This window comes from Saxophila tyrrhenica (assembly GCF_035928015.1).
Source record: "Saxophila tyrrhenica strain CCFEE 5935 chromosome Unknown scaffold_8, whole genome shotgun sequence".
In the NCBI taxonomy this organism is placed as follows: Eukaryota; Fungi; Ascomycota; class Dothideomycetes; order Mycosphaerellales; family Extremaceae; genus Saxophila; species Saxophila tyrrhenica.
The window spans coordinates 779,705-801,454 of record NW_027041740.1 but is presented as its reverse complement, the minus strand read 5'-3'; the positions used below and the strand labels follow the sequence as shown (position 1 = coordinate 801,454).

General features: G+C 55.9%; 10 protein-coding genes and 1 non-coding gene across 11 annotated transcripts; 4 read left to right on the top strand and 7 right to left on the bottom strand.

The window, feature by feature from the left end:
• Positions 1 to 340: 340 nt before the first annotated feature.
• LTR77_005644 (uncharacterized protein) lies at positions 341 to 1,882 on the bottom strand (the record flags this gene model as incomplete). The annotated part of the gene is made up of 1 exon (XM_064802887.1): positions 341 to 1,882. The coding sequence occupies one exon, from the start codon at positions 1,880 to 1,882 to the stop codon at positions 341 to 343; it is 1,542 nt and encodes a 513-aa protein (XP_064659012.1).
• Positions 1,883 to 2,941: 1,059 nt separating this feature from the next.
• LTR77_005643 (uncharacterized protein) lies at positions 2,942 to 4,112 on the bottom strand (the record flags this gene model as incomplete). Its single annotated transcript, XM_064802886.1, has 2 exons — positions 2,942 to 3,490; positions 3,546 to 4,112. 2 exons carry the CDS (start codon positions 4,110 to 4,112, stop codon positions 2,942 to 2,944), a joined length of 1,116 nt encoding a protein of 371 aa, XP_064659011.1.
• A 761-nt stretch (positions 4,113 to 4,873) lies between these two features.
• On the bottom strand, positions 4,874 to 5,697 carry LTR77_005642 (uncharacterized protein; the record flags this gene model as incomplete). Its single annotated transcript, XM_064802885.1, has 2 exons — positions 4,874 to 5,302; positions 5,362 to 5,697. The coding sequence occupies 2 exons, from the start codon at positions 5,695 to 5,697 to the stop codon at positions 4,874 to 4,876; spliced, it is 765 nt and encodes a 254-aa protein (XP_064659010.1).
• A 297-nt stretch (positions 5,698 to 5,994) lies between these two features.
• LTR77_005641 (uncharacterized protein) lies at positions 5,995 to 6,692 on the top strand (the record flags this gene model as incomplete). The annotated part of the gene is given in 2 exon segments (XM_064802884.1): positions 5,995 to 6,652; positions 6,664 to 6,692. The coding sequence occupies 2 exon segments, from the start codon at positions 5,995 to 5,997 to the stop codon at positions 6,690 to 6,692; spliced, it is 687 nt and encodes a 228-aa protein (XP_064659009.1).
• A 233-nt stretch (positions 6,693 to 6,925) lies between these two features.
• Positions 6,926 to 8,209, bottom strand: LTR77_005640 (uncharacterized protein; the record flags this gene model as incomplete). Its single annotated transcript, XM_064802883.1, has 3 exons — positions 6,926 to 7,282; positions 7,340 to 7,718; positions 7,773 to 8,209. 3 exons carry the CDS (start codon positions 8,207 to 8,209, stop codon positions 6,926 to 6,928), a joined length of 1,173 nt encoding a protein of 390 aa, XP_064659008.1.
• Positions 8,210 to 8,421: 212 nt separating this feature from the next.
• LTR77_005639 lies at positions 8,422 to 8,510 on the bottom strand. The gene has a single exon. It is a non-coding gene; the product is annotated as a tRNA-Ala (tRNA).
• Positions 8,511 to 9,429: 919 nt separating this feature from the next.
• On the top strand, positions 9,430 to 10,722 carry LTR77_005638 (uncharacterized protein; the record flags this gene model as incomplete). Its single annotated transcript, XM_064802882.1, has 1 exon — positions 9,430 to 10,722. The coding sequence occupies one exon, from the start codon at positions 9,430 to 9,432 to the stop codon at positions 10,720 to 10,722; it is 1,293 nt and encodes a 430-aa protein (XP_064659007.1).
• A 697-nt stretch (positions 10,723 to 11,419) lies between these two features.
• Positions 11,420 to 14,113, top strand: SIP5 (SNF1-interacting protein; the record flags this gene model as incomplete). Its single annotated transcript, XM_064802881.1, has 2 exons — positions 11,420 to 11,824; positions 11,879 to 14,113. 2 exons carry the CDS (start codon positions 11,420 to 11,422, stop codon positions 14,111 to 14,113), a joined length of 2,640 nt encoding a protein of 879 aa, XP_064659006.1.
• A 447-nt stretch (positions 14,114 to 14,560) lies between these two features.
• LTR77_005636 (uncharacterized protein) lies at positions 14,561 to 17,414 on the bottom strand (the record flags this gene model as incomplete). The annotated part of the gene is made up of 3 exons (XM_064802880.1): positions 14,561 to 14,750; positions 14,811 to 17,001; positions 17,222 to 17,414. 3 exons carry the CDS (start codon positions 17,412 to 17,414, stop codon positions 14,561 to 14,563), a joined length of 2,574 nt encoding a protein of 857 aa, XP_064659005.1.
• Positions 17,415 to 17,995: 581 nt separating this feature from the next.
• Positions 17,996 to 18,901, bottom strand: LTR77_005635 (uncharacterized protein; the record flags this gene model as incomplete). Its single annotated transcript, XM_064802879.1, has 1 exon — positions 17,996 to 18,901. The coding sequence occupies one exon, from the start codon at positions 18,899 to 18,901 to the stop codon at positions 17,996 to 17,998; it is 906 nt and encodes a 301-aa protein (XP_064659004.1).
• A 626-nt stretch (positions 18,902 to 19,527) lies between these two features.
• Positions 19,528 to 21,307, top strand: GDT1 (GCR1-dependent translation factor 1; the record flags this gene model as incomplete). Its single annotated transcript, XM_064802878.1, has 2 exons — positions 19,528 to 21,166; positions 21,234 to 21,307. 2 exons carry the CDS (start codon positions 19,528 to 19,530, stop codon positions 21,305 to 21,307), a joined length of 1,713 nt encoding a protein of 570 aa, XP_064659003.1.
• Between the last annotated feature and the right edge of the window lie 443 nt (positions 21,308 to 21,750).

Genomic DNA, 21,750 nt, shown 5'->3' with positions numbered 1-21,750 from the left:
GCTCTAAGCATCAGAAAGGAATGGAACAGGATGTAGAGAACCGCAACGATGAAGCTACTGAGGCCCCAGGATCTCGCGAATTTGGACAACAATCAGGACGCCGACACTTTACAGTGCCCAGGGACCGATGGCAATGACCGAGGAGCAGAGTAGCCACCTTACGAATATATTTGCTACCCACAGCCTAGGTGGGACTGGGAACTTGGATTTGCGTCACGGTCTGCAAGGATATGTACAGTTGGGTCTTGTCGAGTTAGCGCCTGACGTCTGTAAGATAACTTCGTATGTAGAGTGTAACACTACTGGTCCTGGGCGTTGAGTATTAAGCACATTGAAGACCTCATGCCACCCTCTGACTGAACCTCCGGTTGTCCCTCTGCCGCTTCTGTTTTCTTTCGTCTCGCCTTCGCTTCTTCCAGCCCCGGTTGAAGTCTCCTCGACCGTCGTAGAACCTTTTTCGAAATCCGCTTTCTTCGCCTCGCTCGCCGTCCTCAGGGCGAGTCGCTCCACTGTTGGCCTGCTGTGTATTGCGCCACTCTACATCGTCATCGTCATGGTCGTTGGGGTCCTCACCGTCATCGTCTTCATCGTGATCGCCCGCAAAAGGGAAGCTGAACTTCCGCCCAATCGCTGCAGTATCCGGAGTAGGCGCTGCAGAGCGCAGGCTACGCCACTCTAGGTCGCGCCTCGTGTGCGGTGTCTGAGGTGGCTGATTCGTGCCTACATCCTCATCGTCTTGATCTCCACCGGCGTCGAAGAAACTGAAAGATGTGTCGATTGGTCCAGGCTTGGGTTTTGGAGCGCTGTTTCCACCGGAGGCAGGCTTCTTGAAAAGGGCCTCGAGCGGATGGACTTCATTCACTGGAGGTGGTGGTGGTTGCTCGTCCTTAGCAATCGGTGGCGTTGCGTTGTCGGCAGTCATAGGCTGATCTTTTTCATTCTCAACTGACTCGTCGTGTGGTGAATTGCTGTCGTGCTCCTCTGCGTCTTCGTCTTCTTCTGGATCCGCTTGATCCTGTCTTGATTCTTCCACCTCCCGGACTGCAATCGGAGCTTGATTTTCCTCCATGATGGTATCCTGGTCTTCAGTATGCTTTCGTCGTTTCGGCTTCTTGGAGGGACGCTCTGCCTCAACGACCTCACCAGCCTCGTCCACCCAACCCTTGCCGTCCTCATACCTTGCAGCCCTCTTGCTGTTATCACCAAGATTGAAAGAGACGTCCCTCGACTTCTTAGATCTCCCAAATTCTTGCACAACAGTCTTTTCCTTCCCCCTTTTGCTCTCGCCATCCTTCTTCTTTTTCTTGGACTTGTCCTTCCCTTCCTCTGCTAATGGGACAGCGTTCGGTGGCAGCGAAGTCTTAAAGCGTAATCGTCGTTCTCCATCACCATTGGCTTCACCAACAGCCTTGTCACTCTTCTTCCTACGCTTCGAGTCCTTCGCCTCATCTTCAGTCCATCCTCGTTTGACCCGTCGTCCATCCTCGAGCTCCATGCCGGGTAGCACACCTTCCTCCCGCTTCTGCTTCTTCTCCTTCTTCGCCAACTTCCTCGCCTTCCTTGCCGTGTCGTCCTCGACCTCGTCGTATCCTTCTTCCTCCGCTTTCCGCTTCCTCTCCGGCTTCGCTTCCTCGATGCGCACCTTTGTGCCTTTCAATGTCGATCCATTGAGCTTCTGCTTGACCTTCTGCGCGGCCATGACGGGCAGTTCGACGTATCCGAATCCACGCTCTGGGAAGGTTTGCACAGTGTGGAAAGAGATGTTACTCGCTTGCGGCAGTATCGAAGGTGCGATAATTTTGTTTAATAGTTCTGGATTGAGCGGGTTGATGTAGAGTCGCACTCGTTCTGTAGCGATTTCGTCGGCGGCAGCACTGCCCATGGCGGTTATACTATACTGCTCATCGTATTCTGCGTTGGTCGCACAACGTCCAGCGAGCCGCGCAATGGGTGGGGTGTGGGTGTTCAAGTGGGCGCTTGCGAAGAGTCTTGATCCCGGTCGAATTTGGCTACTTTAAGCGGCGGGACTCCCCGGTCTAGACCCAGGCGCTCGGGATGGTATGGACAGTTCGACGACGACTATGAGATCGCAATAGAGCCATGTGACACTGACAATGGCACGACCAGTATACCAATACCTCATCCTCTTCCTCTTGAATCTCTCCCTCGCCCTTGCAGCTTGTAAATCTACTCACTCCTACACCACCTCGTCTTCAAGCTAACTTTCATACCCAGCTCCAACCACCTTCTGCAAATGCGCCTGCTTCTCCAACTCAACCATCATACCCCTTGACTCGACTCCCTCCTCCCCGGACCTCAACAACTCGGCTTCCACCGACACTAAGAGCAACCACACGTCCTTCTACAAATCCTGCAACGATTGCAACAAGCAGTTCTGCCTCGACCTCAACCTTCCCATCTGTGAGAAAGCGACGGAAGAGGACGTCTTTACGACATGTTTCCAGCGGGACAGTGCTAAGGATCAGGCGGTAGTGTTCATCTTCATCTTTGCTACGGTTGGGTTATTGGCGTGGGCGGCGGTGAAGCCGTGGATTGTAAGATGGAGGGGTGGGAGAGGGCACGCTTATGCGCCTGTTGGGGGAGCACAGGGAGGAGGCGGTCAATAAGTACGGACTCGCGAAGTTTGCATTGGGTTTAAGGGCATCGCCGTGTCCGAGAGTGTTGGGAACGGACATGAGAGGATGGTTGTAAACATGATACTGCAGGTACCTCTTCGCCTTCCCCGACAGCCTCCATAAGACGCCCTCAAGAACTCCGATCGTTCAGCTGCTCCGGAGGTCTGTCGTCATCCTTCTGTTCTCCTAATCTGTAGAGATGCTCAGGCCTACCAGAGGCGAGTCATTCTCTCCTTTCATGCCGCAACGCCTTTGGAGAGACACGGCCATCCTCGCCTCGCCTTTTGATGCAAGTTCGCTCGCGCTTACAACATCAAAGCCAAAGTAAGACAAGCAGCCATCGCAGCAACCGTCGTCACCACCGGAAACTCGCCGGATTCAGCCGCCTTGCCCGATCCGTTGCGAATAGGCGAAGTCACTGCTCCCTTGAAGGGCCCTTCATCGCTTGTCGGCGGCTTCGTAGTCGTCTGAGCGGGGGAGCTTGTGGACATGATTGTGCTCGTCAAGGTACTGGTGGTCGAGTTGGAGTTGGCAAAACTCCAGTCAGAGGATGCGGTCCAGTTGGCTAGTGGCGTGGCGACGAAGGTCGAAATGTTGAGCCAAGAGGTCGTGGACGTGGTGCATGTGGTATTTGAGGGCATCAACGACGAGATGACGCCTGCACCGGACGCTGCAGCCAAGGAGATGCCGCTGGAACCTCCCGAAGTGACGGTTATTAGAGCTGTGGAGGTCACAACTGCTACGCCAGGTGGTAGGCTCGTGGTTACCCGCTTCTCGCCTGGGGCCAAGGTCCGATACGACGTGCCCGTGGCCGCCGGCGGCGGAACGCGTGTGACGAACGTGGTCGTGATGCTCTGTGGCGCTTGGTCAGCAACTTCTTCTAAATCAAGACAGTGTACCAGCGCTTACCGCAGGAATCGTGCTTGTGGTGAACTGGGAAAGTGTCTGAGTGATCACGCCGTCACGGTTCGCTGGTGGCGCTGCCAGCTGGGTGGTGGGTGGCTCCATGACGAGATCGGTTCCGCCAGCGTGACGACCGATCCATCCAGCACCAGCAGATGGGTTGGCGTAGGTCGTGATGATTGGCTGCGCGATGACGGTAACCTCGACAGTCTCGACAATCGTAGAGGTGATTTCGTCTTCTGCGATGTCCTGGAAGAACTTTGGCGGACGCGTGATGGCCACGGGGGTGCTCGAGCTGGACGACGAAGTTGCGACGGACCTCGAGCTGGACGTCGAAGAGCTGGGAGAGGCCGACGCGAGCGTGACGGTGATGGTCTCCCATGTGGTGCTTGTGCTCGTCGTGGTTGTCGTGGATGTGCTATCCTCTGGCTGGGTCTGCGCAATGGCATGTCGCAAGCTAGGCTGCTCGAGCTCAATGGCGGTCGCCGATCGAAAGCTGGCTTCGACAGCAACGATGGCTGCTGAGACGCCACTCGCGAGCGCGAGCGCGACGGTGGCGAATCCTGCGCGCATTGGGTGGTGTGGGTAGCGACTGTGGTGTGGAGAAGGAGTGGTTGATGTTCGGAGATGATTCTGCTGGAGCGAACGTCTTGACGAGCGGTATGATGTGCTGATTAAGTTGATGTCAGTCGCAATGTTGATACCGGGCGGAGGGTGGGTGCAGACAATGAAATGACGTTGGACTTTTGTTGTGAGCTTGGCGCCATATGAACATACCTGGGTGCCACAAGCCGTTCCCGGGAAAGATGAGGGAGCACTTGAGGGACCGAGATCATTCACCGACTCTAATACTTATACTAGTCTTCGGGTTGTGTCGCAACTGCTCTTGCCAACGGGTTGAACATGGGGTACGCTGGCCTTTGTAGGGTGGTGTAGGTTCAGGGTGGACAACAAGGAGACACAGGAAAAGCGACGAGATAAGAAGACAACACCACAGACCTGAATTCATGGGACAATAGGTGTCAATGGCGCTGACATTGATCCATCCCTACAGTACTCATTGTTCGCCGGACACGTGTTACACAATAGAGGATACTGCACATGCTTCAGCGTGGCAGCGCACCGTAGACGATAGGTCTTTCACATGAGACTTTCCGTCACGAACCAGGTAGCCAGACAATTGCATCCTGGCCGTCCAGAGCTCCCACAAGCCACGGAGTGACTGCGCTTGATCATTGCCATGGAGGGAGCTTTGTCGACGCCATTGAGCAACCACCGTACATCGATATCATGCCACGACTTCAAAGCGCGCAACAAGAACAGGGAGCGCCTCTTCAGTCCCGGTATAGGTCCTCCAGATGGCCGACCATCCGCCGCCGCAGCTCTAAGAGCTGCTTCTCTGTGATATTCGGGCTCCATTTGGGCTGGTTTTCTGGCGGCGCCTTCACCATCCCGTCCTCCAACACTACTAGGCTTTGATCCGTACCAAAAAACGGCACGCCCAAACCCTTCAGCTCAGCCGTCATCGCCGTCTCCATCTCTACCTGCGCAGCGTAGATCTTTTGATCGAAACTCGCCAGCTCGGCCTCGTTGCTTGAACTGCTCTCAGCATCCGAAGCGGGCTTTGACGGGTTGGCGCCGCCGAGCGACTGCAAGATCGAATGTGCTTGCGCTGAAGAACTTGAACGGTTGACTTGCTTCTGCTTGAGGGCCTGCCGCTCGGAGTACCAGCGCATCTCGTGCTTCCGCTGGTCTGCCATCATCTGAAAGAATGTCAATGAATTCTGGGTTCTTTTTGGGGATCTCTCCAAGAAAAGCTTACCTTTTTGATGGTTGCCGCAAATTGAGCGTTTTGTGCTGCGATCTTGGTTACGCATCTCAGGCCATCTTGCCAGGTCGTGATTGTCGCTGGGTCTATGGGCTTAGGAGAAGCAATCGAACGACTTTGAGGCCTGAGACGGGGATCCGGAGTGCGGGGTTTCTCTACGTCGGCTGGAGGCGTAGGCTGGAAGTGCCGTGGTATAGGTGTTTCTACGCGTGGTTGAGCATCATGATTCTGAGTTACCTGAGCGGATTCCTGGTTCTGTACAGGGGCGGAGAATTGCGCGAGTGTCGACAGTATCGCTTGAAGATCAGGCGTGGCAGTTGTACCTTCCATAGCGAGTTGATAGGCGTCTAGAAGGCGACGTGGTACGACGACTAAAATCTGAAGGGTGCGGCAAGGACCACGCAAGAAAAGTTAAATAGCGTTTGTTTGTGAGATAGCATCAAACATCGAGCATGTGAAGTCGGCGAAACCGATCGCCAAGCCATTCGTAGATCTCGTGCATGATGCATCATCACCAGGAAACTTTCCAGAGCAAGCAATCTCCCATCTCAAGTCGACAATACCACAACAGCCCATGGACAGACCTCAATATCTCCGCCAACGATAACATCCAAGTCGACCTCCAACATGGCCCGCTCCTCCACCGACGCAACCCGCTTCACAGCCACCGGCCCCTACGCCTCCAGCTCGCCCTCCTTCTCCTCTAACCCCCAACAACCTACCAACCAAATACACCTCTCTCCAGGCCCTGCTCCAGCAAACGAAACGCCCCAACAGAAAATTTCCCGCCTCCGCGCCGCCGCCGCCGCAGCCAAAGCCTCTTCTCTCAAAGAAACGCCCTTTGACCGGACAGTCCGCATAGGCCGAGCATGGGCCGACCGCGCGCACCGCGCTACAGCGTACGGGCTGATAGGGCTGACGGTGGTGTCGGCGATGGTGTTCGGTGCTGGGGCGGCGGATATGATTATCCATAATCGAAGACGGAGGAACGAGTTCATGGCGGAGCAGAGGGCGAAGAGCGCAAAGGAGTTGGGTGAGGCGAAGTTGGCATTGGATGCTGGCAGAGCGACGGAGGACCAGGTGTTGTTGATTAACAGGGAGCGAGCGGCGATGGAGGCGGAAGAGGCGAAGAGGAGTAGGCCTGGGGTGTTCAAGAGGACGACGGGGTGGTTATTTGGAGGCCTGTCGACTGAGGAACAGAAGGGAGGGCGGTTAGGGAGTGGGACGAGGGAAGTGTCAAAGGTAGGAAGTGGGGAGGAGTTGCTGGGAGAGAAGGAAGATAAGGGTGTGCTACAGGCTGTGGAGGAGAGGGTGGAAGCAAATAGGAGAAGTGGTGAGAGGGTGGAGGAAGTGGTGCGGCCGTTAGGAGGGCCACTGGACCGCCAGGCGGAGAAGGTCAGCAACGTGATAGTGGATTCGAGTAAAAGCTGGACGAGCTGGATAACTGGAAGATAGCATGGTCTTGGGATTTTTGAGTTTTGAAATGCATGGCGAGGCGAATCTTTGATTGTAGAAGACTGTATGATATTGTACAAAGAGCGATGTAAGCGACATCGAATCATGCCTTCTGCATCCGTCTCTGCTTCCGCTGCAGCCTGCTGAGCTGTGGCTCGATGATTGTCTTCGATTGCGGATACCTGTTTCCCTTGACAGGCAGGTCCCTCGCCTCCAGCTCTGCTTCAATCACCTTCCACCGCCCCACGCGCTTCTCTTTATCGATGACACTCCGACGCTTTGGATGGACCTCGACGTTCGGTAACTCGATTCGTAGCGTTTGGAGCTCTTCCGTACGTGCAAGCTTCTTGGGCTTCTCCTTAATCTTGATCGCATCGAACAAGTCCTGGACGGTAGTCGCGTTCGAAATAACCGGGTCAGATATACGGCGGCCGGTGAGCTGTGTGATGCGCTTGGCAATCTGAAAAAAGTCAGCGAAATCTTAGAGATGAAGTCGCGGGCTCGAGGCGGGACTCACAGCCAGCTTCGTTTTTGCGTCGACAGGTATCTGCAGCCAGGCATCTTCGGGTGCTGGATGATCGCTCAGGAGACGCGACAAATTTCTGATGCGTGCGCCGGTCTGCTCCGTTGGCTGGTCTGGTTGTTCTGGGATAGCCTGTAATATCTTCTGCACCTCCTCGCTATCCTGAGGTATGACCAGCTCAACGCCACCTTCCATGGGCTGTACTTCCATCTTCGAAGAATGCGAAAACGTCTGTGCTGCGCTGTCTCGTGGATACCACACTTGATTGACATCACGATCCGCCTTCTGCAGAACGGATACTTCGGTGACAATGTTGTGCAGTAGACTGTACCAATTTTCGTTGAGCAGCTGAAGCTGCTTCTGTGGTGTGAAACTACACAGCATGTCAGCTTCCTCGCAGACCACTTTATGCTGCATCGAATCTTACCCAGTGTACGCCTCCCCCTTGTCCTCCCTCGCCTTAACCCATTCTTCGCTGCCCACCCTCTTCAAACCAGCCCATGACAGTGCTTGCCTATACCCCTTCACTGGCGGCTCTATCACTGCAGCGACATCATAGTATTCATTCCTGTCCGACGGCTTCCTCCTCTCCAATGGCCTGCTAGCATCGAATTTCGTTGCCAACTCCTTCGTGCGCTCTTGCCGCGCTTCCTCCCTCTTCCGCTCTTCAGGCGTCTCGGACGCGCCAAAAACTGATTCTCGCAGCCGCTGTAGGAGGGGCCGTTCTGACTTGACCGCGTAGAATGGATATGAGGCGTGGAATGCGCGGACTTGGTGGGCTCGACAGGTTCTGCAGATGTACTGCTGGCGTGCGGCGTCCCCGACTAGCTTCAATGCCCGCTCGCTGCGGTGTAATTGAGGCATTGGACGGTGATGAAGATATTCGTCAAGGTCTCAAGATGAATGCAGGCTTCGGGAGTGAGTGAGCTCGAACTCCGCAACATTGGTGCCAAAGCCGTCACGTGATTTTTAACGTCACTTGCTAAAATGTTCTCGTCTCATCACTAAAACGACGATTCTGAGCCATACACAAGGCACCAAAACATGATTGATAGCCCGTTCGAAGCGCAAAAAGATGGACGGGTTGGGGATCGAACCCAAGACCTCCCGCACATGAGCAGAAAGCAAATGCAAAGCGGGCGCTCTACCACTGAGCTACACGCCCTGCGAATATGTGAGTACAGCTCTCGATGCTGTATATATGCCGTGTGCCAATGTCTCCGTGGTCGGCCGCCCGCCTTGATCCAACCTCGAAGACGACTGTGGCGGTGGGCCGACGACTGGTAAGCAGGCAATTGCTTAGAGCGGCTGCACGGGCTGGAATCGAGACCATTATTCCCTCTGAGTAGCCGGACAGGAACATGATCCGAATGCTTACACAAGTAGATTCACTCATTGTCACTCCACTTTCAATTGATTCAGTATCAGATGTACGCTTCAGCGCGAAAAGCCAGTATCATATATACGATCGACCCTGCCCTGTTTTAACAAGAACGATCGTACCGAGCATACCTAGGTAAGATTTGGGGACACGCAGCGCACGCTCTCATCAAAGATGACTTATCATAATCGTACCGCTACGCAGAGCAAAGGAATTTGAGATACCGACGAACGGAGCGGATCTCAGCCCATCTTGCCCAAACCAATCAGATCCCGATCGCAGGATCTGGCGCTTGCCCTTCTAGAAGGCTAGACTCCAAGTCGTCATCCTTAGTGGATTTTCACTGACCATCGGCGCAAAACTCACGGCCGGCTGTTCGACAAGATAGTTCGTCCGACTCTAGCTTCTCGCGGTCATAGATCCAGTTTCCTCTCAACGTTGGGTCGTTTAGAGCACTCTCGGCGGCGGCGGCGGGCATCTACGGTTCTTGTAGGATACCGTTCCACTTCTTCACAATGGGACGACTACGCGCATCGCTCGCTGTGGCAGCTTGAATCTTTTGTTTCGACTGACTTTGCATTGCGAGCACCACTGATTACTAGTTCTTATCTGGCTATACCTCACCAAGCACACGCATCCAGAGGACGCGATCCAGCTGTGAGGAAAGGGACGCGCTCGCTGCGTTCGCTACCTCGATCGCATCATGGCCACCGAGAAACAGGCCAAGGTCCCGCTCTCCTCCATCCTTCCACCGCTCATCTTCGGCACCGCAACTTTCAACTACCAATACAACCCCGACCCTTACGAACTCGACACGACTGGCTTAGTCCACCAGGCGCTCGAGCACGGCGTACGCGCCTTCGACACCTCACCCTACTACGGTCCATCTGAGACGATTCTGGGCGAAGCGCTCGATACCGATTTCGTGCGGTCCAACTTCCCTCGCAGCGACTTCTTCCTCTTGACTAAGTGCGGGCGGATTGCGGCGGACGAGTCCGACTTCTCGGCGGAGTGGGTATATCAGAGTATACAGCGCAGTCTGCAGAGACTAAAGACCACCTACCTGGACTTGGTGTACTGCCATGACGTGGAATTTGTCTCGGAAGATGAGGTTATGGAGGGGATTCGCGAGTTGCGCAGGATAAGAGATGAGGGGGGCACGATCAAGTATATTGGTATTTCTGGATATCCACTGCCGGTGCTGTGTTCAATCGCACATCGGGTGCTGCGCGAGACTGGAGAGCCGCTGGATGCGGTGATGTCGTACGCGAACTTCACGCTCCAGAACGAGTTACTTGCGAGTACGGGCATCAAGAAGTTGAAGGCAGCTGGCGTCGATGTCGTGCCGAACGCGTCACCGCTGGGCATGGGTCTGCTGCGACGGGAGGGTGTTCCGGTCGGCAGCATGGGTAATTGGCATCCTTCTAGTAACGAGCTCAGAGCAGCAGTCAAGCGTGCGAGCGACTTCTGCGACCGACACGATGAAAAGCTGGAAGTCATTGCGATACGCTATGCTCTCGAGACGTGGCTCAAGGTCGGCGCATCGGTGGGATCTCATGGCGACCCAGCTTCAGGTGTACCTTGGACTCGCGAGTCGAACAAGATGATTGGCGGTGCCAGACTCGGCGTGAGCGTTATGGGCGTCAGCAAGCGAAAAGAACTCGAGAAGACAATGAAGGTTTGGCGAAGTATTCTTGATGGCCTCGAAGGCGGCGCAGAGACTGCTCGGAAGGCAGGTCGATGGAACCGCGACCATGAGTGGAGTCTGAACCGGCAGAAAGCGGTTCAGATCCTTGCTGATGGCATCCGAGAGCATATCGACGAGTACCTGGACTACACTTGGGACTCGCCAGACAAGGGTTTCGTCAGCAAGCGGTCAAAGTCAGCACAACAGCCGAAGGCCGTGGAACCGCCATGGATGACGCCGGCTGCAAGTCCTTCGCCAGTCGAGGAGGAGGTATCTTATCCAGGCATCGCGCCTCTTCCGCTGCGGTGACGAACGAATGGGTGGATCTGATTGATTGAGCGATGATTTATGTTTGGGAGATACTCAGTTGAAAGCGATATGTCATTTTGGACATCCTGGGATCTATAGATTTGCGATGAGAACGAACCGACGGCCGCGTCTTTCCTGTCTGCTGTCAAACAATACCATCTGAGCTTGACTGCTTTGTTGTCTTCATGGTTATTAAATATGTTCCAGACCCGCAGGTCGTCGGGAGAAACCAAGTTCACGCGGCGCCATCCCTGCTCAACGGCTGAATCGTCATCCAAGGTGGAGTTGCTCGCACCACCTTGCGCAGCTACCCATGTCCTGCATCTCGCACACGCCGACTACCTCTCGACCTCACCCGCTGCCTGCCGGCTTAGCACCTCTTAACCTGACAAGCTAAACACGCGGACAACGGTCGACGTGCCGCAGCCCATCTTTCTTGCAATTGTTCGATACCAACACTGCTTCCGTGGCAATGAGGGACTTCCTGGGAGTCTAATGCGGCACCAGGATTCCTCGCCGGAAGAAGCCAACACTCGCCAACACTGCCTGTGAAAGTACGAGGATAATCACGCGGACTGCAAACCAGCAGCGGCGATACCGCGCCCTTCCAAAGCGGCAGGACTACGTCTCCGATGCTCTCTCCCGCGCCGCGACTTCGGTGATTTGGTTTGCGAACATTGGTTGAGAGAGCTGCAGCATGGGCAACAGCTCGAGTAAAGAGCGCCGGGCTGGTCAACCCAGCAATGCCAGGCATGCGAGCGAACGGCCAGCGGCGCCGGAGCAATCTGCTCCAGCACCACAGGCGCCCGCGGAGCGTCTTATCACGGAGATATACAGCTCACGGACAGGAAGGGGCAGCAGACCCGATCTGCCTTTCTTGAGCCTGGGTCGAGATCGCGGCGAGGCGCCTGCCGCCCCGGAACGGCCACGAGAGACGAAGCAAGAGAGGGAGGCACGGAAAGTGGAGAAGGAGAGACAAGCACGGTTGAAGGAGCGGGAGCGGAGTATCAAGGAGGAGGGCGTTGATGGTGGATATCTGGTGACATTGGGCACGTATACTGGGCCGGAGGACTTTAATAAAGGGGTTGTACGGCAGCTGCAGGTAAGTATTGGGATGCAGAAGGCCTTGGATGCCCGATGCTAATGGTATGTGTAGATTGAGCGACGATTGGCGCCGTTTTGGAAAGGTCTGAATGACCATTCGGAATCATGGACAGAAGCTCAGCTAGTCGCGGCCGCTCGAGGCCTTCCTATCCCGCCAGCTGATGAGGTCCCACCCGAAATGGCGAGGACCGGATCACAGGCTTCAATAAGCCCGCAGGCGTCCGATACCAACATCAACCGACTTACAGTCCCGATCTCATCACGATCTCAATCATACGAGTCTGGCACATCAGCGCGCTTGTCAGCATCACATCCCGCCTTTTCCAATTCCGGACCTGCGACACCGACAAGCCCTTCACAGTCTACCGCTCAGCTGTTTCGCGGCCGTGCTAAGACACTTGCATCCCTCGCTACAGGGTCGAAGAGCCACTCACCAGATCTTACACCGCAAGAAATGAGGCTGCCGAAAGATCCATTCGTTAACGGCCAACCGATTGAGGCGTATCTCTATAAGGACGCTTCAGAATGTCCGATCTGCTTCATGTACTATCCACCATACCTCAACAAGACCCGGTGCTGCGATCAACCGATTTGCTCCGAATGCTTCGTGCAGATCAAGAGACCTGATCCTCACCCCCCAGAGCACGAGCAGCCTGGACAGGAGCGGCCGCCGGAAGAAGAAGCTGAGATGCTCGTTTCCGAGGTCGCATCATGTCCGTTCTGCGTCACACCAGAGTTTGGCGTGAGCTACGATCCTCCACCCTTCCGCCGCGGCCTGACATACCCCTCAAGTCACAGCAACCCGCTTAGGAATCCCACTTCAGCTATGTCGTCTTCTTCGTCTCTTGGAATGCCACCTGGACGCCGAAGGGCGACATCACTTTCGGCTAACGCGCCTCAAGTGATCACGACCGATAGGGTCCGTCCAGACTGGGCGAAGAAGCTTGCAGACGCGCGCGCACACGCTCTCCGCAGATCTGCAGCAGCAACAGCACTCCATAACGCAGCATATGTGCTTGGAAACCAGAATGATGTCCCTGGGCGTGGCAATCTTCCGGGCTTTGGCAGGCGGCGCAGGACGCTGTTTGGCGACAGCCCGAGTGCTAGCGGAAGCGGGACACCGCGTGGTGCAGACGGCATGCTCATCTCGCCATATGGCCACCTCATACGCGCGGGTATGGCCAATAGAGAAGATGGGGACAGCAGTAGTGACATCTATCCTGCTCGTGGCAGCAGCTCTCGTCGGTCACGGGTCGATGATCTCGAGGATCTCATGATGATGGAAGCGATCAGACTATCACTGGCGGCGGAGGAGGATCGTAAGAAGCAAGAAGAGAAGCACGCCAGGAAGGATGCAAAGAAGCGAGCGAAGGACCAGAAGAAAGAAGCCAAGCAGGCCGAAAAACTGGCGAAGAAGAACGGTGGCAGCTCTGCTAGTCCTTACGCTGCTGGAAACTTCGACAACGACAGCGACAGCACCTTTGCGACCACGAGTATGGCGCGGTCAACCAGTAACTTGGGCACTCTTCCGGAAGAGCAGGTGCAGGGGAAGGGCAAGGCACCCGCGCAGGACTTTGGAGGATGGAATCCGCTTTCCGAGCCTTCGTCAACTCTCAACACAGAGATGAAGGAATCACATGAAGACTCGCTGGCACCTGCGCTAGCAGGCGATGCCGCAACAACACCCATTGAAGACTCTCAACGATATCTAGAGGAATCTCGAGCGAACCTCCAGCCTGCCGCATCGACACCAATCCCCACTCCCGGCCCTCCGCGCATATCGCAGCACATGCGCCAACTCTCCAACGCCTCGTCGATCGCTTCTTCGAACGCCGACTCCCCTCCCAACAGCCTGCCAGCAACCTCCTCCGGTCTCGATCTCTCCACAACACCGCAAGATTCGCCCGCGCCGACACCCAGCCACGAACCGATGCTCAACTTCCGCTCCCTCGCCGCCGTCATCGGCAACGACGGCACCGAGAATGACAGCGAGAAGACCGACGCCGAGAACGAGCACATCGAGCACGCCCCTCCCACCGCTGCAGAATCCGAGCTCAAAGAACCCAGCCCGACCGGCTCACCTCGCGTCACGGCTGTGGAAGGCAATCGTAGTAGAGGCGATAGCGGCGAATCAAGCGGTAGTGCGCCGCCACCTATCTATGTGGAGGCGCCGGAAGCGCAGGGAGATCAGATCACGCCTGCACCGACTGTTGTGAGGCATGGAGGGGACGAGAAGGTTGGGGAGGTGGGGATGTGGGATGGGAGGGTGCATGAGGCTACGCAGTAGAGCGGCGGGTCGTCGTCGGTAGTAGCTGGTGCGGCGGGGGAAGTTGGGTGAGATGGGATGATGGGATGAAGAGACGAGGAAGGTTGGACCAGTGGGAAATGGCGCGCAAGGAGTTTCTAGGTGGCGAATGGAGGGTAGCACTCACTGCGGAGGCGTCTTGGAAGGACGGACTTTGCTACAACAAGGATGGGAAGGAAAGAAAGGCAGTCGTTCGAAAGACTTTGAGAATGGAAGTGTTCACTTAGCTCGCAAAACTTCCAACTACCGGGATTAATCTTCTCAACCTCTGACCCATCTTGAAAGGTGCCTCATTAAGACCAGTCGAGATACGATGAGACAGGGGGAGAAAGCTTTCTACCCAATTCCTGCAATCAGAGTATCGTACACTGCCCATAACCGACGTACCGAAAGATCGCACTGTGCAGTTCTGATCCGAACACTTCTTTTTCACCCATTCATCTCCTCCAAGCGCCCATCCACTTCCGGCTCCTCTATTTCCACCTGGTTCAGATCTACCACCCCTCTGCCTCCACGGATTCTTGGTTGCTCATATTCGACACCAAGCCTCCTCAACTTATCAATCGCCTTCCTGTCCAGCACGATGTAATTGAAGTTCTTCGGCAGCTCCTGACGAGCCCTGCTCATTTTACGTTAGCATCTCAAAAAGCAGCACACGCCAAGATAGTGGAGTACTCACCTCATGAACACCTCCTTCATGTTCCTGGCCTTGAATCGTATGTCCTCCGCGCTCCTACCATCCAGTCTCGGCCCGTCAAGTCTGCTCCTGTCCAGACTCTTGATCTTGGAGTACGATATGCCATCATCACTCCCTAGGACGATGTAGTCGATCAGCGCCTCCTCTTCATGCTGGTTCCACGGCCTGCGCGCTTGAGGTTCCTTAGACTTGCTCTGTGCTGCGACAAGGGTGTTGTGGCGTGCGGCAATCTTGGCGCGCTGGTAGCCTTCCTCTGGAGTCAGCTGCTGGTCGAAGTTGACAGGATCGATTATGAGCGGTGCTGGGATGCTGCTTCCAGGGTTACGGCGCTGGCTCTTTGACGGGCTGTGGCTGGCTCTGGACGCGGCAGCAATCGAAGGCTCTCGCACAGGCAGCTGGGCCGGGTGCCTCTGCTGGAGATGCGCAGGTTGAGGCGCTTCAAGGCGGCGTTGGTCTGCTGCGGCCAGGTTACGATTGTCGACTTCGAAGCCTTGGTCTTGAGAAGGATCGAACGCTTCTGGTTCATCTTCTTCGGCAGCCTCGTACGGACGTTTGTTGGACGCGCGGCTTGAGCTTGGGTAGTAGGGCCCTTGCGCATGTGAGGGTGGAGCAGTGTATTGCAGGTTAGGTGGCGGTGCGTATTCACTGAACTGGGACTGGCCGGGATCATTGAACGCGACTCTCTGAGCGCCCTCCTGGCGGTCAAGCAGTGACTTGCCCTTCCTTTTGGTGGACTTGCGCTTTTGGTCTTCCTTTAGACCGGCTAGATCGGCCAGGTACGATCGTGCAGCCGGCTGGGCGGGCTCGGACGCCGGTACTGCATAGTCATTAGATTGAAGCGGCTGCCAGTCATCGCCGACCGGGGCGTTGTGCTCGATGAGTGCCGGATCTGTCATTTGGGCCACAGGTGCGGTTGCAGCAGCAGTTTCTAGCGCAGCAGCGGCACTGCCTCGCAAGTCTTGCATCGCTGCGTCGTGATTGCTGAGCGCCTTGCTACGCATGAACAGTGCTTTCATTGCTTTCTTCTTCTTCGCGTCCTCTTCCTTGTCTTTGGCAGCAGTCGACTTCGGCGCAGGTGCAGGGTAAGGCAAGCTTTCACGCTTCGCCTGTGCGTCCTTCTCGGCCAGCCTGCGTTCCACCTCTGCGCCGAGAGCAGTGACTACTTGTTCGGCACCTCCCACGTCAGCAATCTGGTCATCAAGCTCTTGCTTGCGGCCAAGGAAGTACTCGATGGTCTCATCCACAAACTGCTCCCAGGGGTATTTGGCCTTAAGCTGGTCTATGTTGGAGTTCAAAGTGGCTGGTCCTCCTTTGAAATGGTCGATAAGTTCGCTGGCGACGCTCTGGATGAAGTTGGCACAACCAATCTTCTCCTCCTCGGACAGGCCCATCTTGTCGACAGCGCTTTGGTGCTTGAATGTCCACGTGGCATCCTCGTTCGGTCCGTAGAAGACATTCTCAATCCGCTTGCGAGGGTTGAAGGGTTGATCGGGGCTTAGGTAGCACAATTGAACAATTGCGATTTGTCGAAGCAACGACAGGAGGTACTGAAGATCCCGATCACCCAGGCGGGGCCCGGCAATGGTGCTGTCGAAGCTGGTCTGGAGGTCTTCCAGTTGGTTTCGTTGCTCGAGGTTGGCTTGCTGGTCGGTGATGTCCACGAGAAGGGTGCGAAGCATGGTGGACAGATTGATCTTGTAGATGAGGCAGTCCGGTCGCCACAACTCCTCGGGAATGTCTTGGACATCTTGTACTTGCAGGAGGGCACGCACCACTCTACTGGGCGCAATGTAGGCGGTTGTGCCAAAGCTTTCCTTGTCGATTCCCAATGACCTCACACGGTTGTTGTAGAGCTTGTTCAGCCTGGTGCCTTTGTCACGAATCTCTTGACGCACGACAGGACGAGACCTGGGGTCTGCTGGGACTAGCAGCGTTACTAAATCATCTGCAGTTGTGAGTAGCCTTGGGAGGTGGTAGAGTATCGTGTCGCGGTCCATGTCTTCAATTTCCTCTTGCGAGAAGGTAGTATTGACGGTCGTGCCAGAGAAGCCTGAAAGTACGGATTCTTGGCGAGTGCGATCGGTGTTAACGGCTGATGGGATGTCTTCGCCGATGGTGGGTTCCTGTGGAAGTTCTTCTTCTGGTCCAGCATCTTCGTCAACAGTCGGCAGGTCTGGCAGAGACGTTAGCCACAATTCAGTAGAAGTGTGGTGCAAGCGCACGTATGTGTCTTCTTGAAGTGTCATGACAGCGTCGTGTTGACTTCAAAGTAGTGAAGGAGCAATTTCAATTGAAAGTTTCGCAGTATCATCAGATGAAGTGAGGTCAATCGTTTTTCACCAAGGCAGTGCACAGCGTCGAAGAAACATAACCACAACAGCAGCACAACTTACCATGGTCTGCGTTTTCCACACTATTCGCAACACGTTTCGCCTTCCTCCCACCTTTCTTCGCGCCGCCACGAGCCTTCTGCAGCGTTGGTGGCATCGACGGTTCTTTGCTCATTGACCGCGTTGCACGCGTCGTCCGCTGCGGTCCCTCCTGCGCACGCCCCTCCTCGGGCGGCACGCTGGAGAGTTTCGCCATGGTGGCCGAGCACCTCTAGGAAATATCTGCAGCACGACGAGGCAACTTGATCGATGGTGTCGAGGTGTTGTTGATGGAAATTAGGGTTCTGCAACCCTCTACGCCAAAAACCGCAAGGACGCAGAAACGGCGGAGAAGGGAGGCGGCTGTTGGAGGCTGCAACGCGCTAGTGGAGCAAACTAAACTACTTTTGGATATGATACACAAGGTCACGTGATTTAAACGCTCCTTCGTGGGAGGCGACACACGTCTCCGGCAGCTAGACGAGTCGATGCATCGTCGGGTTGCGCATCAGCCTTCGCTGAAGTGTCCAGTTGTCCTCTCGATACCATTGATCGCTCGAAAGCTGGTTGGAGTCCTCAGAAACGTGGACGAACCAACGTGATGAACAAGCCTTCAGCATGGTCATACAATCCCATCCTGCGTCCTGTCCATCGCGAGGAGAGTCGTGTAATTACAACCCCATCGAGCACAGCCATTGGAGACACGCCACCGCACTGTCGAAGTGGCCGCTCACGAACATAGAGCGAAGGAGAGTACTGACACCTCAGCCCTCCCAGTAGAACAAGGGTCGTCTTGACTCATCTCTCCAGCCAGATCGTGGACTCGATACCCTCAGAACCCAATGGACGTCTCTGATTGCCGCCTGGACCGGCAGAGCTGGTGGTTAAGACAAGATCAGAGAAGCCAATCCCCCGCGAATGCATGTGTCTGACATCTCGCTCGCTCTCAGCTGCACGCACCACTACCGCAGCACGCTGAGATCCATGAGGCACTCCGATGTCAAAAGTGTACGGCCTCTGGTCGTCAGAAGGCTCGGCCTTTGAGCCGATGATTTTCGAATACAAGGAAGCGTACTCAGCCAGCAGGTCCCCGGGTACGAGAACCTCGCAAGCAGCAATGCCCGTAGCACCGCAAGGATGCGTCGTCTTCTTCTCGTCGGTAAACGGCACCCTGTCGGTTCGCTTGGTGGTGTCGTGGCAGAAGAACGGGACGTCGACTCTGCCGTCGACGAAGAGCTCTTGGCTGGGTGTCTTCTCGCCTTGGAAGAATTCCGGTCGTGTGACTTTCCATGCGATCTCCACGCCGTCGCCTTTCTTGCGTGATCCTGCCACTGGTTTCCCGAATTTGATACCGAGGCCGGCATCCGAGATGGGCTCCTCAGAGAGTCGTTCATTGACTGCGTCCACGGACTCTTCGGCCGAATGAGAAGTGTCGGTGATTGCGAAGTCGATGAGTCCCGGGCGCTTAGAGCCCCAGAACCTCATCGGCAAGTTCTCATCGTCGAGAGACGGTGGTGTGTCGTACCAGTTGAAGAATTCCAGATAGCTGCCATCGGCGAAGATGACTAGCTTGTTGCGAGATGCTTGACCGTCGTGGTAGCCTCCTTGAGTCACGGTGAAGTTGTCCGTGACCCAGCTGGGCAGGTTCTCGAAGTATGAAGTGTCGACGAGAAGGACTATGTGGTCGTGCTGGGTCGAAGTCATCTTGTCAATGTCCCAGAGAATCGACGTTTTTGCAGTAGGGATCAAACGACTTTTGGAACTACGTGCCACTTCTCACCATGTCACCCTAAACGGAATGACTTAATCGGTCTCGACGATAACCAGTTGTTTCATGGTCACTCCGGGTTGTTCAAGCCGTCCTCCGGGGAAAGAAAGTTAAGAGTAGGCGCAAGGTTGCAGAAACGGCAAGGCCCCTGCAGCAAACATCCGCGGAGGTCCAAAGACACGGTGCGCCAACTATGATGCAGCACAGAAGACAGCACATTTGCACGTCACTCTCTTCCCATATTCTCGTCGCTCCTTTCAGACAGTGTTGTTGTGGTATACCACGAGTCGAAGAGAGAGCAGAGTCAGTCTAGACCGGCGCATTGTTCGCTTCGACACGAGACACCCGACCAATCGCCGTGCCCTGCGGCTGAGCACATCGTCAGAGGACAGGGCCAGGAGCCAGCAAAAGTGGTCAGTGGTCAGCAGCAGGAGAAGGGAGTCGCGTTGCCATATACCACCCTACTCCCACCTTCCTGCCAGCGAGTCGCAGTCGCAAACACATCCATTGGAATCTTTGTTTCCATCCTTCTGTGCGACATCCTTAGACCCATCCACCCAACATGCGCGTGCGAGGAGCCTCACCACTCCTTCTTCTCCTCGCCGCTCCGAGTCTGATCGACGCCCTCGAACTCTTCTCCCGCGATCCAAATACTCTCACATCTGGCCTACGGAAACGAGAAGCAGAACCGGAGCTACAGGAAACGACTGGCGCTACAAAGTTCGTCGCCGACCCAGCACCTGCGGCAGCAGAAGCAGCCAAACCTCGCGAGTCCACCACACGTGCCTACCGAGGCAAGGAGAATGCGCCTGTAGATGGCTATGACGGCAAACCACATCTCGGCCCATTCGTGGACACGACACCTGAAGACACTGCGGCCGCTGCAGCGCCAGGGGTGAAGGCTACGACGGAGCAAGCGCCGAAGAACAGACCTGCGGATTTGGACAAATGGACACAGGCTGGCGCGCAGGAATGGCGGTTGGAGGAGATACCCGAGAAGAACGACGGGGTGATGAACGACGAGACTCGAGTTGGGCCGAAGAAGGGGACAGATGGTACGGCAGGCGGGATATCAGAGAAGGAGAAGGAGCGGCGGCTGAAGGGGACGGACATGGTAGGCAACAAGCCGCAAGAGCCCAAGGAGGCCCCTCCACTACCACATAGTGAGGAGGAGTATATTAATGAGAAGGGTGGTAGCACAAAGGAGAATGATCGGAGTGGCACAAGAGTGGTGGACCAGCGGACGAAGGACGATCCCAAATACGGCGCTGGAGGCTACGGCATCGACCTCCCAGAAAATCTTCCCGACCGACCACAAACGAAGCATGGCGTGCGAGCCGGCACCAACGAACCGCCTATCGGCAACACAAACACGGGCACGGGAAAGGACAAATGGCTCGTCGACACCATGCCCTACACCGAAGGCCAGCGCCCCGCTCCACCTCCTCCCAAACCCGGCAGCCCCGCCTCTCCGATCCCTACCTCCGGCGACTCCAGCTGGCACGAATGGTTCCACTCCTTCGTCCTTTCCCTCACCATGATCCTCTTCTCCGAAATCGGCGACAAGACCTTCCTCGTCGCCGCGCTCATGGCCATGCGGCACCCGCGCGTCCTCGTCTTCTCCTCCGCATTCTCCGCCCTCATCCTCATGACCGTGCTCAGCGCCGTCCTCGGCCACGCCTTCCCCGCCCTCCTCCCCAAACGCCTCACCACCTTCGCAGCCGCAGTCCTCTTCCTCATCTTCGGCGCCAAATCCCTCCGCGAAGGCCTCGCTATGGACCGCGACATGGGCGTCGGCGACGAGATGAAGGAAGTCGAAGCCGAGCTCGAGGAGAAAGAACACCGGATGGCGCGCGCCCGCCGCTCCTCCTCCGCCGCATCCCCCTACACCCTCGAATCCGGGCGGAACCGCTCCGAGCCCTCGCCGCCTTCCTCCCGCTCCCCGTCGCCTTCGGATCGGAAACGCGGCTCGGGGCTGGCGAATCTGCTGGGTCTTGTACTGAGTCCGGCGTGGGTGCAGACGTTCGTGATGACTTTTCTCGGCGAGTGGGGGGACAGGAGTCAGATTGCCACGATTGCGATGGCGGCGGGGCAGGATTATTGGTGGGTCACGCTCGGGGCGGTGACGGGACATGCTTGCTGTACGGGTTTGGCGGTTGTGGGGGGCAGGGCGTTGGCGGGGAGGGTTAGTATGAGGGTTGGTGAGTTTGACACCTTTCTTTTCTTTTATATGCATAGCGACTGGACGATGCTGACAGTGATAAACAGTGACGATCGGAGGTGCAGTGGCGTTTCTAGTGTTTGGGGTCATCTATTTGTTCGAGTGCTTGACGGAGGCGTAATCGAGCCAGTCAGCCTGGCAGGCCGCGAGCGGATCGAAGTTTTGGATGGAAGCATGTATTATCTACCAGACTTTACCATCAGTCCAACGAGGCGGGAGGCAAAGGCGCATGGCAGGGCTGGAAGGGAATAAGGCAACGGTGTCTACAGTAATCTCGGAGGCATAGTCTGGGTTCTTGCATAGCGAGGGTGGGCTGCGAGCGGGAAGGGAAAAGGGGACATGTGCAATTAGTCGACGGCTGCGGGCAATACTTTACAAGATTCGATGGGCAGATCGACATTCAGATATTCGAGAAGCTGGTTCTGAGCTTTTACCTACGATCGCTAGACGGATGATAGAAAGTGTGATTGCTCGCGCGCCAGGTGATGCCGGCGTCAATGCCTCACCCTCATCAATCTTCAGTACAGGTAGGCAGTGCTTGTTGAAAGAGCACAAAAACATCCT